The sequence below is a fragment of the Scophthalmus maximus genome, chromosome 7 (genome assembly GCF_022379125.1).
Source record: "Scophthalmus maximus strain ysfricsl-2021 chromosome 7, ASM2237912v1, whole genome shotgun sequence".
Lineage (NCBI taxonomy): Eukaryota > Metazoa > Chordata > Actinopteri > Pleuronectiformes > Scophthalmidae > Scophthalmus > Scophthalmus maximus.
Window position 1 is genome coordinate 4,422,524 of NC_061521.1, and position 17,884 is coordinate 4,440,407.

A 17,884-nucleotide genomic window follows, 5' to 3' on the forward strand; every position below is an offset into this window, starting at 1 on the left:
TGATGCAATGATCAAAGGATCAGAGGCACAAGCACTCCTGGGTGCTCATCGCATAGAACAGGTAGTGAGTCCTCTCAGAGTCCCATTTGAATTATAGACACAGAGGTGAGACACCGAGTTACTTGACCACATTTGAAAATACAAAACCTTAAGCGCAATTTCTTAGGTATGTCTGAGGCCGACAACATGGTACGGAGAGCACGATAAGCTCGTTTATTGGTTCACCGCTTGGGCATGCGTATTGTCACGTCTCCTGGAACCCAAATATGGCGGGCAACAACGAAACACCTCATGTATTTTCTATGATTTTTACACTTTAACAGCATTTAAATGATGCATTTAATTTAAATTGGGTTAGGTAAGAGTCAGGGAAGGGTTCGTTGTCATTTCACACTGAATTTAACATCAAACGGCGACTTTTTCCGAACCTATCAAAATTAACAATATATTGGTTTTAAAAACTAAAAATCACTACAATCAAACATAATCACCCATATCTACCTCTCTTCTTTCACTTTTGGACTGTATGAATGAGACTGTATGAATTAATTTATTTTATACAGCTTAGTTTAGTACCATTCCACCACATACACACTAATGGTAAAAGTGTGAGGAGGGCTGACAGAGTTTACTTTAAACAAAGGTTTTGACGGGATTTGAAAGTTGGATGACGCTTTGAATGTCTGAAAGATGTGGAACATTGTAATGGTATTATGGAGTTTGTAGCTGAAGTATGAATAAGTAAATAAGAATTGAAAATGGATGAAAAATGTGAAAATGTGTGAATTTTGAACAACCCATCCCTTCATTTCGACGGAGGAAAAACCGCCCCGAAATGTTGGATATTTCTGAAAGTATGACAATTATAGATAAGTTGTATACAAGCCAGAATGTCCTAATTGAGCTGAACGTTTTGATGTTTGAATGAAGTTTCTAGGTTGAAAAATGTGGATGGAGAAGAGGAAGTGTCAGAAAGCTAGAGATCTTAGAGTTATTATTTTGTGGTTTAGCTTTCTAAAGTTTTATTATGTTGCATCAGTTTTGCACCAGCTGGAAACAAATTTACCTTAATTCTGCAAATAAAACATGATTCATGGAAGATTTTATTTTCTTTTATTTCTTTTGTCATTATGAAATACAGTAAAAAAGGAATCCTGCCAGAGAAATATGGCTTTTTATCTTTGTCTTTTGCTCAGGACCTAGTGAACAGTGATATGATTAAGCTGAGAAAAGAGGTAGTTGCTGGTTCAGTTGTGGCAGTGGATTATGTATATGGGGGCCACATATTTTTGTGCTACGCCTCTGTCTGCTAGTCCAGACAACAAGGAGAGTGACGTATACGGTTGCTATAGAAACATGCAAACTCTGTCGTTGCCTGGCAACCAAGGTAAAGTTAGGAGCACAGTGTGAGCAGCGCTGCGCTAAGTAACAAGTAAACAAAAACAGGCAGATGACCGTGGACCGGTTTGCTCTGGCGGATTTAACGCACATTTTGTTCAATTTGCACTCCATATGTAGACGGCCTGGTAAGATGGTCTGAGCAGAGAGAAACACGAAGACGAGGAGGATAGCGCGGCGTCAAGCCCACAGCCAGGTGGATGTACTGCCGGGGAGCCGCCAGGGGGCAACAGAGAGCGGGGAAGTGCTAGAGAAGAGGCGCAGGCTGACAGGTCGGCTACAGGTGAGGCAGGTGTTGAGTCGACACTGTCCATTTGACCTCGATCGAGGTCACTGGCGACTGGAGGCCCTGACAATGTTTCATGTCAAATCCTTGTGATCAAATGCTGATGAATAAATGTTTGCAATGCTGCATATTGCTTAGATAGTGATGCAACTGCCGTGGCCCCACCATCTAAACACTGCATGTCTATATATATTTTTAAATTCCAATGTCAATTTAAAAACTAAAGAAACGTGATATCCCCACCCCCCACCCCTCACCCAAAATAAAATAAATAAATAACTTGCTGTACAGAAGAACATACATTTAAAACAGCAAATTGCTGCTACTTCAACGTTGATTACGGTTGTAGACATCTTGTCATACATTTACCAAGGAATTAAAGTCTAGGTGTGATTTTATGGATCATCATATGTGTCTTTTTGTATTTCTGCACTGTGCAGATGCGATGGATGAGGTGGAGGAAGCTAGAACTCCTGCTGATCTGCCTGATGACACAGAGCAGGTTGGAGAGCCTCAGACAATAGACACTGTTGGAAACTCTGAAGAAACCGGTGAGATGATCTCAATTGTGTGCCTGATACCTTTCTTAAACTAGAATGGCACTTAGTAGAGTGCATACTGTATCACCGCCATTGGCCCAGTATAGGCCCCTCCCTGGCAGGGGCTATAAAACCTAAAGTTTCAAATTCAGAGGCTGATAGTATGAATACAAAATATGAAAAAGTGAGTTATGGTTTAATTTGGTTTCTCTGTCACAGAACACAAGTGGTCAATACTGGATCTTTGAGGCTGATGGACATTTAAGAGAATATTGGATGATATTCATATCTGTCCATCTATAGATGGTAGTGACGGGCAGGTTTAATCTGTGTTTAATGATGTGATTTTCACTGTCTGGACTATTCAGATGTGCTGGAGACTGCTGAAGAAGCGGAAACTCAGACCTATCTATCCGATGATGAGGAGCAGCTTATAGAGCCTCAGACAGCAGACAGTGTTGGAAACGCTACAGCAACAGGTGAGACTCTGATTTAAGACCTTTGAGAAAATATGAATTGGACTTAAAAACGAAACTAAACATTCTTAAATACCCTGAATCTGATATTGCTCTTCACCAAAAGTAAAACAAAATAGACCTACTGTATATACAGAACATGGACTATTATGCATTATACCAAAACTTGCTTTTAAAATAAGTGTTATTGTCAGTTTTTCTTTTTAACACCTTGTGTCTCAAATGCATGGATTTTATGGTGTTGTTATTTGGAACTGTAAAATTCGATTATCTGATAATGGGCTGGGTTTAGCGCATGAGGGGGAGAGATACGACTTTTGCAAACAACTAAGATGTCTGCCGTTAATCAACGACATGAACAAAATAAACTACATGAAAACTACTCATCTACCTGAGTAGATGCAGTTGTAGTTGCAACTCAAGCAGTATACATTGCATAAACTAGAGATGTTGCGATTCCGATACCAATATCAGACATTTTTGCTAGCTCGGGCTAATGCCACACAACAGGAAATAGCTTCTTCTTCGCTGCTCAAAAACAGCAGTCGCCCTGTTTTGTCACTGGAAAGTACTGCTTTTTCAGGGCAGCAAAGAAGAAGTGATTTCTGGTTGTCTAGTATTAACTACAGGGTTTAACCTGAGCCAGGCATACAGCTGTTAAAATATGTTTTACAAGCAGTGTAGGACAAGTTACTCAGGTACTCAGTAATAAGTTACTTATTACTTATTACTCTTTCAAATAGTAATTATATTACCTTACTTATTACTTGATTTTAAAAGTAATTAGTTACGTTACTCGTTATATTACTATATTACTTTTGCAGGTTCTGCATATTCAGTCACGAGAGCAGCAAGGAGTATCTGATGCTTTTGCAGAACATAAAACATTGCATAACACCCAAGCTGACATTTGTCCAGCTTCTTGTTCTGTTATTTCTGCCCTAGCATATTAAGCAAGGTCCTAATGTTCAGAAGTGAAACAATGATTGTATGTCATTAGCAGAAGCTTCTCAAACCTCTTATCTACGACATACCCAGCGACGAGCTTCTCCAGATCTCTAGATCCTCTATCCTTCATTTAGCTTTTTGGCTAGTAGCCGTAGCCGACACGGCATCATATAGTAATAAGTAATGCAGCGTTACTCGGGTCAGAAGCTAATATAATTACTGTTTCGGAAATTGTAATCCCTTACACTACTAGTTACTTGGAAAAGTAATTATATTACAGTAATATACTACTGAGTAATTAGTTTCTGCCCAACACTGTTTACAAGTTGTTGTTTTTTTTAATACACTGGTATCACATCGGTACTCGGTATCGGCCGATACGCCAAGTACGGGTATCAAAATGGGAATCTGGAAGGGAAAATGGTATCGAAACATTTCTAAAACATACTTAACAAAACATCAAACTAGACAGTGTGATTGCAGATCAAACTAAAACAAAGTAAACACAATTAATGGCTGGATGGATCATTACCTTTACTATATGCAGCATTATAAATGTGTTTATTATGTGTATAGTGCTCCATGAGTGGGTCACTCAAAAAAAGGGTGGGGGGGGGGTCACAATAGAAAGGCCTCATAGATAAATCATAAGCAACAGCTTGTGGATCAACCACAGCACAAACAATGGAGAAACTGCTCTCATGGTCTGTGACAATTGCGGAGATCAATTGAACAGAAAACAACGTATGTTCGTCGTCAGTGGAGAGCTCAGAAAACCGCTACCTTCCTTTTTAGAATGCCTACATATGGCAATCACCAAGTCATTAAGAAAGTAATTACAGACCAAAACTTGATAGTCAATGACAGATTTCAGAGGTTAAGCCACAGACTATGACCACAGGTCCCTTTATGTGATTGCAGTGAAGGTGGTGCTGGTGCCTCATGGTCATGTGATGACGGTGGCCTTCGCCATCGGTCTCAGCATTCAGGAGCTGAAGTGTCACCTCGCCTCAGAACTCAGAGTTCCTGTGGAAGTGCTACAGATCTCTCTGGATGGTATTGTATGTCTGTTCCTCTACTGACTGTCTGTCCGTCCCGTTCTTGTGAACGCCTTATCTCTCATGCCTTGAGGTGATTAGGATAGCATAGATAGTAAGAAGCAAGTCAATAAGTCTATGTCTGTGTTCGGTCTGTTGTTGTTGTTTTCCAGGCAGGGTGGTGGCGGAGAACCAGAGCCTGATGGAGCTAGGCGTCCAGCCTAACAGCTCTACCCGGCTGGAGATGAGCTCCATTGACCCGACCACCCACCCACTCCGCCCCCTTCACCCTCCAGAGCATGACAACATGCCAGACGTCATCACTGTGCGAGTCAAAACAGGTCCTAGCACCCTGCCCTCTGTCTGTGCTGTCCTTTTCAACACTGTGTGCGTTTGTCATGAATTATTGATGAGCAGTGGTACAGTAGGTAAATAGAGGCCTGTGGGCCGAACCCAGCCGTCCAAAAAAAATATTTTGTCTCAGAGTTTTCCTTTTACCGTTTGTATGATCTGGTAATTACTAATAAGTCCAGTAGCAACATTCTTAAAATAAATGAATGACTCTAACCATGTTAACAGATCCTCCCAGTGAGCAACACTGAAAAACCTAACTGCTAACTCCCTATTGTAGAGGTTTCGCTTGTACTGTACAACTGTCTTTCAAATGTCCTTTTCAATTGGGTTGTATGAGATATGAAGTCTGAGGGGTACCACTACAAACATTTTAATTTAATTGAATAATAACCATTAATTATACTGTTCAAATAACGGGTAAAAGTAAATATAATCATTAATTGAAAAATTTAGGGATGTATTTATTGTAATATTTTTAGTGCTAGTATGTTTGTGATCCATCATTTGAGTCCAGATGTAATTTATCCATTTGTAATTATTAGCACAGCTACTTTAAATCAGCGTTTTATTGAAATATATATATATTCATTTCCTTCAAACTATGACAGCACATTAATCTCCAAACACAATTAAATGATTGTCTCTCTGACTTCCAGATGATGGAGTTTTCCAGGAGGTGGTGGTGGAGATTGAGTGTCCCCGCCAGCAGAAGGCCTTCGTGGGCGGCTACAGACACCGGCTGACAGGGGCGGAGTTCCACCACGCTGCAGTCCAGACCCTGCCCAAGAAGAGGGCGGACAGTGGAGTGGGCCTCTTCAGCCGCGGCACACAGGTAATGAAACAGAACTTAAAAAAATAAATAATCACACAGAAATATCAGTGTCAGAGTTTAAAAGAAAGAAAGCCGCAATAGACAGACCAACGTCAGCCGAGGAGACTGAGCTGGTTTGGATTTGTGTGGTGCATTTAAAGGTCACACTCATTACTACGAAACAGAATTCTCATTCAGGCATGAGACAGGATATTGAGACACTCATATGCAAATCAAACCATCTAATTATACATACACGGAGAGAGCAAATGAGATTCTTAAACAAGGCGACAAGACAAATGGTCACAGGAACATTAGTAAGCAATAGTTTAACAGTAATTAGGTTGATTCTGCTTCATTTGATCTATTTAAAGGTGCAGTGTGTTGGATGTAGGGCGATCTATGAGCAGACATTGAATATCATCTTCATAAAGATGTTTTCATTAGTGTATATTAAACCTGACACTAAGAATTGTTGTTTTCGTTAACTTAAAATGAGCCCTTTATATCTAATGGTGTGGGATTCTTTCCAAGTTCCACAGTCGGTGTTTGTACAGTAGCCCAGACTGGACAAACCAAACACTGGCTGAAGAGAAGGCCTCATGTCACCTGCAGGCCACCATATATTCTCCTACACACTTGAAAAGGGGAGGGTGAGAGGTGAGGTTGTTCAGTTGGTTGCAATTTAGAAGATCACCACTAGATGCCACCAAATCCCACAACTTTTACTGAAAATAATTGTATATAAATGGAGGAAACCCCATCTGTCTGCCTGTATTATGATTTTCTCAGCAACAACTTGCCCGAACCAGTGTTTAACAATAATTTAGGGTTGAACAAGGATCCCATGGTAACAGGGTTGAAAATTATTTTGCAGTACGTGTGATATTCATCCATATGAATAGAAGCCACTGGTATTTTTGAGGGAAATAGAAACAGATTTTTGGATCTCAATTCTCAGTATTTAACCTTTGTACGTACTTGTAGAAGAGAGAAAAAAATAAACGTTTTTGCTGGAGGAAAACTGTAAATAAAATAAACTGGCAATTGAGTCTGATCATCAGGCTAAAAATGGCAACGAAGGGAATCGTGCTCAGCAGGTCAAACAGGATGTCTGATCATGGAAAAAAGGGCAGTTTGATGTAATGGGGCAGAATGATGAGGTTGACGAACTGTGATGTCCTTATTTTCTTTTGATGATTGGACAGGGGCATGAGGTCACCACTAAAGGTGCACTGATTTCCAGGGAAGCAACAGTTCAGGTATACTGAGTTATTGAATCACTCTGCTGAATCAAACCTGGAAAACTTAGATTTTTAACCTGTGAGCATATATACCGAAGACTATAACAGCCCTCATAACCACAACCACCAAACTGTTGTATTTATATTCTAACCCTGAATGCCTTTACTATGGTAATGAGACATTTAGCATGAGACCAGTTTCATCTCACTTCCCAAACAAATTTTGCTCCATATAAAAGGAAGCCACAACACCAATCGCTGATGAAGATGCTCCGCACACAAGGCAACATCTGAACATAATCCTTTCTCCACATCTCAGAGCTACCTGTAAACATAGAGACTTGTGAGGCTTTAGTGCCTTTTCACTTATGTTGAGTTTCAGCTCTTTCATTTTGCTTACAACCCAGGAACAAGAAAAGTCCAAAACAACGGAACATAGTGGATGTCCTCACTCTGAAATGTCAGAAAACTTTCTTCTATAGCAAAAGGTCAAATAATCTGTATTGTGTTTTTCCCCACCTCAGGGATACGCACATCGTTAAATTTTTCAAATTAATTGCATGGGATACAAAGGAAAAGGAACATACACTACAAACATTACAGTTGAATAGATATCATTTCATAATGATTTATATGTAGTTTTGGTGAATTGAACCCTGGTAAGTGGGGATGGAGTGTGATAGGTTCGTGGTAAGTAATCATTTTAAAGTAACAGGAAATCATTCAGTCATAAACAGAAAGCAGAGTTTATTTGATCTATTTATTGTTTTGACACTAGCTCTCAGTATGTGTGGCGGTAGTGTATGACTCACTCGCCTTCCCCATCCTGCAGGTATCTCACTGACACACACACACACAGACACACATGCACACACACAATCTGTCTCTCTCTAATGATGCAGATCAACTCATTACAGATCTATACACATGAAGACACACACCACTGCTGTAATGAGACCTCTGTTTGTTTGTGGCTCTCTTGCACATCACAGAACAGCAGCCTGTTGTCCTCATGATCTTTCTTCTACGCTTCTATTTATTGTTTCGTCACTTGAAATATTATCCACGCTTGTTATAGGAATGTTTTTAATCATTAGTGAATCCGGTCACGTTAACTTTTCTTCCATGTTTCTAAATGTGTCCCCTTAGTCACTAGTTACTGGTTTCTATTGCAGAAGTGATTCATTAAAACAGGTTGCACCAACTTAACATTCACTGGGCAGCCAGGATTTGAAAGTGGTAATTTCAGGGGCAGGTAGAATTTCTGTTGGTTCTTTTTTTAAATGTTCATTTTGAACAGGGGGTGTTGTCACACCTAATTAATTATCTGAACATGTAATGATCTGACGTTCCACATTGAAAGTTTTTCTCTCTATCTGTCGTGTGATCAGTTCAACAGTCGGATTTCCCACATGGCTGCTGTCAAAAGATCATATATGAACTGATATGTCTCTGTTTCTGTTCAGGATGAAGCTGTTTTAATGGGAATAAGAATCACTTTACATGTTGTTATTTTTATGAATAAGTCCCCCGAATCTGAGTCATAGAAAGACTTCACAGACATTTTTCACGGCAGCCATTTTGACTTAGCAGGAAGAGCAAACCTAGTTGGTAACAAAAGACTGCATTCACTCATCAGGTCTGATTTAGTCTCTCAGTGTGGTTTGTCAAACGTCCCTCATTCCCCACAAGCCTGATCACCTTGTACAAAACAGCTGCTGTTCCAGAAACCAGATGTGAAATGGTCCAGAATTCCAAAAAACAGCATTGCTCTCTGGGACTCGTATTGAGTTCACTTCTCGAGTTGTTTCAGACCGATCCAGTTTTCAGTTTTCTGTCCAGCGCCCATGTTGTTTATATGACAAATGCACGCATTGGAATGTTGGTCTTAAAGGTCAAGCTATTTCACATTTGAGTAACAAAAACCTGGTGTGATGTCTGGCGCAGTATTTCACTGTGATTTTCAGGATGCATCATAAAGACAGTAGCAATACATGCACTCCGTTATTTTCCCTTGTTGCTCACACAAATGCTCTGCTTGTGAACGAAGTGTGTTCTCCCTTATCACAAAATCCACCAAGGTTCAAGATCACCTTTTTTTTTAAATCAATGTCTTTTAAATAATTGCATCTCTGTTCTCTTAAAATGTCTCTGTGTTTCTCTCTGTCAAGACAGCAGAGCAAAAGTCTCAAAGCCATCAGTGTCCGGTCAGCGTCTCCACCCAGATGACTTGGATCGGCTGCTACGTCTCCTGTATGAATGACAAGCTGGTCACCCCCGGCAACTACGTCACTGCTGAGGAGTACCACAATGAGAGGCTGAGAGCTGTGGGTTTTATGCATAATATTTGGTCTCTTGTGTTTTATATAACGTAGAAATGAGACCATGATCTTTTTCGCTATGTCAACTTGCGGAACTTTTTCCCCTGATATTGGTTATGCAGTAAAAGTCAGGGGGTAGACAGCATCATGCGGGATCGCCCTCTAGTGACCATGAGTATTCCCATCATCTTAAATCTTTTAAATACCTTGTTGTTGACTAAACTTTTGAAAAAACAAACCAAAGCCCATACAAGAGATCAATCCGAAATTAAGTTGCTTTTCTTAGTTCTTTAAAATGTGACTGTTTGTCTAAGCTTTTGAGGTAGTGAAGTAATTAAGTTGAAAAGTAAAGCAGTAGATGAAATATACATGCACATAATGTAAATGTAGCTATGAGTATGAACATTAGTACAATATATGTTTATGTCATATTCACAAACTACACAATTTATTAAAACAATACATTATATATAACTGAACTTGGCAATTGATGTTGAAGTGTCTAGAATCAAGTATAATACATTTTAGAAAACTAGAGCGTTTTATATTTGGACTTTCTTTTCTTATTTTTTGCTGTATGTTGTTTTCTCTTTTCTGCTGTGGTGACCTACTTTCTTGTGACCCGCCCAGGTCATCTGTCTGCAGTCATTTGTCCGGCGCTGGTTCGCCCAGAAGGCGGTGGACCGGCTGAGGAGGCAGCGGGATCGGCGGCTGGCCTGGCTGAAGCTGCAGGAGAAGAGGAGGAAGGAGGAGAAGGAGGAGGAGCTGAGAGAACGACACCGGCGCTGGATGAACCCGCAGAGGAGGGAAGACTTCAATCTGCTGTACCACTCCCTGGAGAGTACGGAGGGGATGGGAGAGGGGTGGAGGGTTGCATGTTGTTGTTCTGCTGTATGTGATTTTGATGAAAAATGTTGTGTGTGTTTTCAGAGTGGTGGTGTGAAGAGGAGCAGTGGATCAACTTGTCCATGCGAGGAGCTGAGAGGAAGGCAGCTCTCTGCACGCTGCTGGAGCAGGAGACTCAGCTCATCGCCGCCATCGGATGCCATCGCATCGCTGTCCAGAAGGACAACTATGACAAAACCATCAGGAACTTCCTCAACAAGGTCAGAGGTCACTGCTCCTCATCCTCTCCCAACTCTCTCGATCAGACCAGAGCAGTTTTTTTTTATATCTGGTTAGATATATACTGTATTGTGGGTCCATTCTTTAAGTCTCTAGGTTCAGCTCAAATTAGTAAAATGTAAGCTATTTATATTCAGTCAAATATGCGGATGGTGATTAACATTTAAAGCAGAGAGGAGAAAAAAACTTCTTACAGTAACATTATTTACTATGTACAGATTCAGAAAGTAGCAGTAGGTGTAGTTGGAGGAAGAGAAGAAATAGTAATAGGAGTTAAAAGCAGTAGTAGTAGAAGATGTGGTAATACTAGTATCAGTACTAGTAAAAATTGTGGTAGTAGAAATGTAATAGTAGGAAGAGCAGTAGTAACAGGACTATGTGTAATTGTAACAGAAGAAATGTAATAGAAATACGAGTAGGAGTAACAGCAACATTAAATGGTAAATGGACTGTATTTATATAGCGCTTTTCTAGTCATATAGACCACTCAAAGCGCTTTTACAGGACAGTCACATTCATCCATTCATACACATTCATACAGCGCTGCTATTCACGCACTTTTTTTTATCACATTCATACACATTCATACACTGTCGGAAGAGCCACCAGAGGCCATTTAGTGTTTTGCCCAAGGACACATCGGTATGCAGACTGGCAGAAGCTGGGATCGAGGTTGGTAGACGAACGACTCTACCTCCTGGGCCACAGCCGCCCTTAACAACACTATTAGTAATAGGAGTAGTACTGATAAAAGTTGCCCTTGTGTTGTAATAGTTGTCGTAGTGTTAGTAATGCCATAATTACTTTGAATAAAGTAAAGTAGTAAGAATATTGTCTGTATCTGTAGCAGTTATATTATGAATTGTACCATGTTGTAGTCGGGACACCAGCAGTATTATCAGCTTTAGTGACTGTACCATCAACAGTATCCTGGTGTGTGTGTGTGTGTGTGTGTGTGTGTGTGTGTGTGTGTGTTTGTGTGCCTGCGTGTGTTTGTGTGCGTGCGTGTGTTTGTGTTCCAGTCTGCAGCTCCTCGTCAGTGGCGAGCAGCAGACGGTCGACTGATCGAGATGGACAGTCAACAAACCATCAGAGCCAGAGAGCTGCGAGACCTATACAATGATATTAACCAGCCAGCTGCGAGCCAGGAGCAGAGATTCAACGTCCTGACAACACTCAAACGCACCATCAAGGTACCACACACATACTGCTGCTCAACAACCAGCTTTAGTCCAAAATAAACCAGTCATGATCTGGAGCCGATTCTTCCCGCAAAGTGTGTAGTCTGAGTCTGCGTGTATCGGTGGAATCGGGTTGGATGACTGACTCCGTGAGCAAGGGGAATTAGTTGGGAAGCAGGCAGGCAAGAGTGACCCCAGTGGGGAGTGGGTCGGGTGTCCAGCTGGCAGAGGAACGAGCAGCGGAACCGGCAGGTGCAGTGGTGGGTTGTGAATGTTGGAGACTGGTGAAGTGAAATTTGTTGGTTGAGAGTGTGCTGGCAGGTGTGCAATGGTCCTTAGCATAAGGACACAGAGCGCATGAGGGAATAACTAAGAATGCACATGTCTAAAAGGCCTGAACCTGACCAACCAAACTAGCTGAAACAATGATCTGCAATGCACAACGGGGCTAAATATACTGCTGGCCTCAGGAGTAGGTAGGTAGCAGAGCTGACAGCTGATTGGCTGTCAATGGGAGGGGCAGGGACACAGAGGAATGGGAACATACTGTTGTATATATAGGATAGTATAGCGTGAAGTAGAAGTGCACACACACACACACACACACACACACACATATATGAAAGTAATATATTTACTTTGGTAGAAAAATACATAATAACACGTAAAATGTAATAAAAATATAACAGCAATGATGTTAACATTACAAAATGAAAAGGCTGTCATTTATGATCCCCTGTTTGTACATCATAATACTGCTACTGGTGATCGCAAGACTGTGTCCATAATGTGCAGGAGCATCCGTGTCAACTGACCCAGGACATGGTGGATCTGATAGATCGGGAAGAGGAGCTGATGACTCGGAGTGTTAAGGCAGCGAATCTGGAGGGGCTGAGGAGGAGGATCTCCACACTGTTCCTCCAGTTTATCAAAACACCAGCGTTCAACCCGGAGGTGGCCAAGCTGCTCATGGTGAGCAGAGGTCCCTGCTGGTCTGAGATCTTTCTCTGGACACTCCTGGATATAAAATTGGATGTAACTTTCTCCATTTAATTCCCCAGAATCCCACCCAGCTGAAGAACGACATGTTCTTCTGCCGCAGCTGTCACCGCTACCTGCGCTCTGCCAACATCAGCCTGGGCGCCAGCACTCGTCTAAATGTCCGTTGTCGGGACTGCGCCAGTCTTGACAACATAGCTAGGGCCCGCGTTGACTTCTCCTGCTACAAGAACATCCTGAGGAGGCTCAGAGTGGACGAACAGCTGCTCAATGATGATGCCAAGATCCCCTTCCTGCTCCAGGTGACCTGCCGGGTGTCACTCTCACTATGTGCATTTGTCAGTTTGACTGATCCCTGTCTTGTATCAAGCGCTTCAGAGGATTCTTTTAGTTTCTTGCACAGTTTGCTCTGATGTTTTTATAGTGCAGATGACCCCAGTCCTGACAATCTATATGCATGTGTTGTCACAGGTGGAGGACGTGCAGTACCTGGTCGAGGTGATCTGGTCATCCTGCTCAGCCCTCAAAGCCAGCAGCGACCTCTACAGCCTGGTGTTTGTTCGCTGGGATAGTAAAAGGGACTGGAGCCCCTGGAACTGCATCCTACTGTCCAAGGAAGAGACGTCAGCTCACCTGGAGTTGCAACACGTCCTCAAGGTCTGTCAATGCAAACATTTACACTCACTTCACACACGTGGATTCATCTCTGCTTGGTATTAACACACATTTGTGTGTGACGTATGTTCAGAGAACGATTAATTTATACGTTCCATTGATAAACATTATCTTTGTCTCCATTCTATCCACACTGTGATTGGTAACTTGGCTGTAGTAAATTTAGTGTGTTTAGTATTACTAGTATTACATTGTCACCCTAAATATATACTCTTAGATTGTGTTGTTGTTCCCAGTCATTAAAACTAATAGCAAATTTCCACTGGAGGAATTTCTCCCATAATCAAGGAACTTTTTAAGAAAATTAAGAACTTTTATGCATTTGTTAAAAAAACAAAAACACTGTATTAACATATTTTTGTAGCTGGATGAAGCACAAACCAGCCACAAAACCTGTGAGCATTTGTTTACCCTTGTTTCACTGGTTGCTGCTGGTATTAATAGTTCCTGATAGAGTTTCTGAGTTTGATTAGTATTTAGTGGAGAGGGGCCATTAGACCCTGGTTCCTGCTAGCTGCACAGGTAGTTTTGGATTCCTAAAATGGTTCCTGGGTTCCTGGAAAATTCCCTGAGTTACAATGAGTAATTTTTCTGTGTGTGTGTGTGTGTGTGTGTGTGTGTGTGTGTGTGTGTGTGTGTGTGTGCTCTCAGGCATACGAGGCTACTTTCATTCAAATGATTGAACACAGACACATGCTGGCTCGACGCCACTTCAGCCAGATCCCCGTCATGGCCAAGTACCTGGACTCCCAGCTAGCTGCTGAACAGGGCAACTAGCCCTCGTGTCCTCACGCCCTAATGCAGTTTGTCACTTTCTGAAACAATTGGTCTGAAATTGAAAATAAAGGTCCCGACGGTTACATTCCTGCTCCTGAATCGTACATTCATTTCACTTTGGGCGATTTTTGTTTGAAACAGGATGTAATAATGACCTTTAAATGCTGTATTTAGAGCCCAGGATGTTGTCTCCAAAAAAATGATAAGGAACAAATAATCTTGCAATCCATTTTCCAAAAGATTTGTAACTTAAGCCCTTAATGAGCAAGACCTTTAAATAAATTAGGTTAATTTAGTGCGTCAGTGCACATATTTCATTCAAAATCAAATTTTACTGTTTGTAGCCTCAGGATATTTTGTTCATTCAACAAGGAGTGACATTAAGAAGTATTTTCAAAAATAACAAGTGTAACAGTTAAAAAACTATTACAACTGAAGTCTAAACCAACATCTTATTGCAGTGGAAGATGAGGAAAGCAGTTCTGAGTACTGGGTAAAAGCCAGACTTTGTATTAGCACATCTGCTCAAGGACTGTGTGCAGATGTGTGAAGAATCACCTCAAGCTAGAAAAATTTAGACAGAGAATCACTTAGTTCAATCAGGAGAGAAGTGAGTGAGGGATAATTATTCATTACAGATTCAACAGGATGGTGTCGAAGGCATCTGCCCTGAGCATCTGCAAAATAAACCCCCCATGGAGTCATGAACATCATCAGTCAGAGCTCTTGTTACATCTCGATGGTTGGACTTCATTTAGGAAATAAGAAAAATTCAAATTATATTTGAAGTGTATTGTACTGATAATGGTTTTATTTAGGTAAGACTGTAAATCCAGGACTTTTTCTTGTATTTCTTGTCTTGTAAGTCCTTTTGATCATTTCTTAAATGTAACTGTTTATATATTGACTAAAAGTTAACCTGTGTGGTTGTGTGAAATATTTGAGGTACGTTGATGAAATCTTCCATTCATCCATCATCTATATCACCTTACCCTTTGAAGGTGGGAGGCTGGAGCCAATCCCAGCTGAAATTGTCCAAGATCCAGACACAGGGAGAACATGCGCACTTCACACAAGTCTCTGGTATAGGTTCAAATCATGATTCGAACCAGGAACCTTCTTGCTGTAAAGTGACAAATCTTTGAAAAATTATATCCAGGATTAAAGTATTTCCATTTCTTCCATCTCCTTCCTCCTCCAACTTGTTATCATTGGGAATAAATCTCCTGCCTTTTGATAGTCTGAGACATTCGCCAAGAGTCAAAGGTCACTAATGCAGCTAGCAACTGTTTTACAGCCCTCTCAAAACCTTAAGATAAGAAGCTAAAGGATACCACAAGTTGAAAGTAATACTTCAAGAAATTCGTGTTCACCTTTTCTGTTTTTCTGCGAAGAGGAGATAACAAATATATCCCTGTTCCTGTGATGTCTCTGGAGCAGTAAGGCCCATAAGCACTAATATAAGCAGTTGCTTTCACACCCAGAGAGAGTCTGCAGCCAGGCAGCAAGGTGACTTGTATCACTTACATTATCAGGAGATAATCCTCATAATTCTGTTCATTGACATTTACTCACGGAAATATTACTGTCTTCAACAGGTCTCATGGCATGCTCATGCATGTTGGGCAATTATAGATTTTGTCTGATTTAAAGAACGTTTCATAAATCATGCCCACACTGAAATATTTCATTTCATGCAATTGATTTGTTTTCGGACAAGCATTTAAGTTCAATGCTGTGTTTCTCACTGTCCTAAGAGTCAAATGATTTCTAAAGGTTGGGTGTAATCATTTACTGCACCAAGATCCTTTTATATCAACTCTTTTTTATCCAGGAAAATATCAGAAAGAATTCAAGTTAATGTAAGATTATGGAGATGAATTCACTGGGCAGGACGTGTGTTTTCAACTTGTAAACATGTATATCCTGTTAGAAGTGTTTTTCATCTTTTTCAGACATGGGCAAAAATCACAAAACCTCCTTGTGATTTCCACAAGTATCCATCTTAATAATTTGATTTATTGAAAACACATGAATTTAAGATGAGGTTAGAATCACCAGACCAGGCTATAACATTTAGTTCCTGAAGCAGCTTGAATCATTGCTGAATATTTGAGCATAATGTGACAGTATGACAGTGAGCCAGCGTGCACAACACCAGGACCCTGAAACCAAAGCAGCTAAAGTTCCTGCTGTGGCAGACATGTCGTAATGTCTTCTGTGACAGACATTATGACATAAATTCTCCAGTCCGAAATTGCTGAATTCCCCTTTAACTTAGTAGAGATTGAGTACGCCAAGCTGACTTGAGGGCACATCTGAAATGTTCACACTTGATGTTTATGATGAAAAATATGAAATATTTTAGTATTTTTTCAAATAACCTGGAACCATTCATATACATTATAAAGAAGGACACGCTGTGATACAGTGACTACAACATTTTCAACATTCTTAGTGTCATCTGCCATTATCAGACATCATGTACTATATATTTGATCTATTTATTTGGTGTATAGCTTTGGATATTTACATCAAGCGTACAGCATACCCTGATTTGTTTCTTTTTCATATCAAAAAGCCCTTAAAGTTTTGATTTGGCTTTGGGCAGATGACATGTTTTATAATAAACTTTCCAGTTTCTGCAGTGGCATATGGGTGAAGCATAATGTACCCAGGTCTTATTTAATCAAACCCCAGGACTCAGTTTCACGTCGAATTCTAAAGAAGATTACAAATATGTCAAGCTGAAAATTAGGTAAATATCTCCTGCTAAGCTTCGTTCTCAGACAGGGGGAAAGTTTGTTGGTTGAGAGTGTGCTGGCAGGTGTGCAATGGTCCTCAGCACAAGGACACAGAGTGCATGAGGGAATAACTAAGAATGCACATGTCTAAAAGGCCTGAATCTGACCGACCAAACTAGCTGAAACAATGATCTGGCAAAAGAGTGGAATGCACAACCTAGTTATTCTGCTGGCCTCAGGAGTAGGTAGGTAGCAGAGCTGACAGCTGATTGGCTGTCAATGGGAGGGGCAGGAAACAGAGAAATGGGAACATACTGTTGCCACAAGGAAAGACCATAATCCATATATAGGATAGTATAGCGTGAAGCAGAAGTGCAACACATACATGTAGGGTAAAAAAAAAAACATTACTAAACTTCCTGTTGAAAGGGAAGGAAATACAGATACACTACATACACACACACACACACACACATATATGAAAGTAATATATTTACTTTAGTAAAAAAAATACATAAAAACACGTAAAATATAATAAAAATATAACAGCAATGATGTTAACATTACAAAAGAAATGCTGTCATTTATGATCCCCTGTTTGTACATCATAATACTGCTACTGGTGATCGCACGACTGTGTCCATAATGTGCAGGAGCATCTGTGTCAACTGACCCAGGACATGGTGGATCTGATAGATCGGGAAGAGGAGCTGATGACTCGGAGTGTTAGGGCAGGGAATCTGGAGGGGCTGAGGAGGAGGATCTCCACACTGTTCCTCCAGTTTATCAAAACACCAGCGTTCAACCCGGAGGTGGCCAAGCTGCTCATGAGTGAGCAGAGGTCCCTGCTGGTCTGAGATCTTTCTCAGTTAAATAAACCGCAGAACAATAGTCAGTTTTACATTTGCTCTCTCCTTGGGCAAATATCACAGTGTGTGTAAAAGTCTACAATCCACAATTTACCCATAA

The 17,884-nt window shown here is 40.8% G+C and overlaps 1 protein-coding gene across 2 annotated transcripts; it reads left to right on the forward strand.

The window, feature by feature from the left end:
• The first annotated feature begins 44 nt into the window (after nucleotides 1-44).
• iqub (IQ motif and ubiquitin domain containing) lies at nucleotides 45-14,256 on the forward strand. Of its 2 annotated transcripts, XM_047333501.1 has the most exons (15): nucleotides 45-105; nucleotides 1,519-1,681; nucleotides 2,125-2,235; nucleotides 2,592-2,702; nucleotides 4,569-4,703; nucleotides 4,858-5,025; nucleotides 5,695-5,870; nucleotides 9,265-9,420; nucleotides 10,045-10,255; nucleotides 10,345-10,520; nucleotides 11,562-11,732; nucleotides 12,516-12,692; nucleotides 12,782-13,021; nucleotides 13,191-13,376; nucleotides 14,046-14,256. In XM_047333501.1, the coding sequence occupies exons 3-15, from the start codon at nucleotides 2,130-2,132 to the stop codon at nucleotides 14,169-14,171; spliced, it is 2,139 nt and encodes a 712-aa protein (XP_047189457.1). In that variant the 5' UTR covers nucleotides 45-105; nucleotides 1,519-1,681; nucleotides 2,125-2,129; the 3' UTR covers nucleotides 14,172-14,256. The 2 variants fall into 2 exon arrangements, with proteins under 2 accessions (XP_047189457.1, XP_035498533.2); XM_035642640.2 differs by lacking the exon at nucleotides 45-105 and having other exon boundaries at nucleotides 1,395-1,681.
• Nucleotides 14,257-17,884: the final 3,628 nt, after the last annotated feature.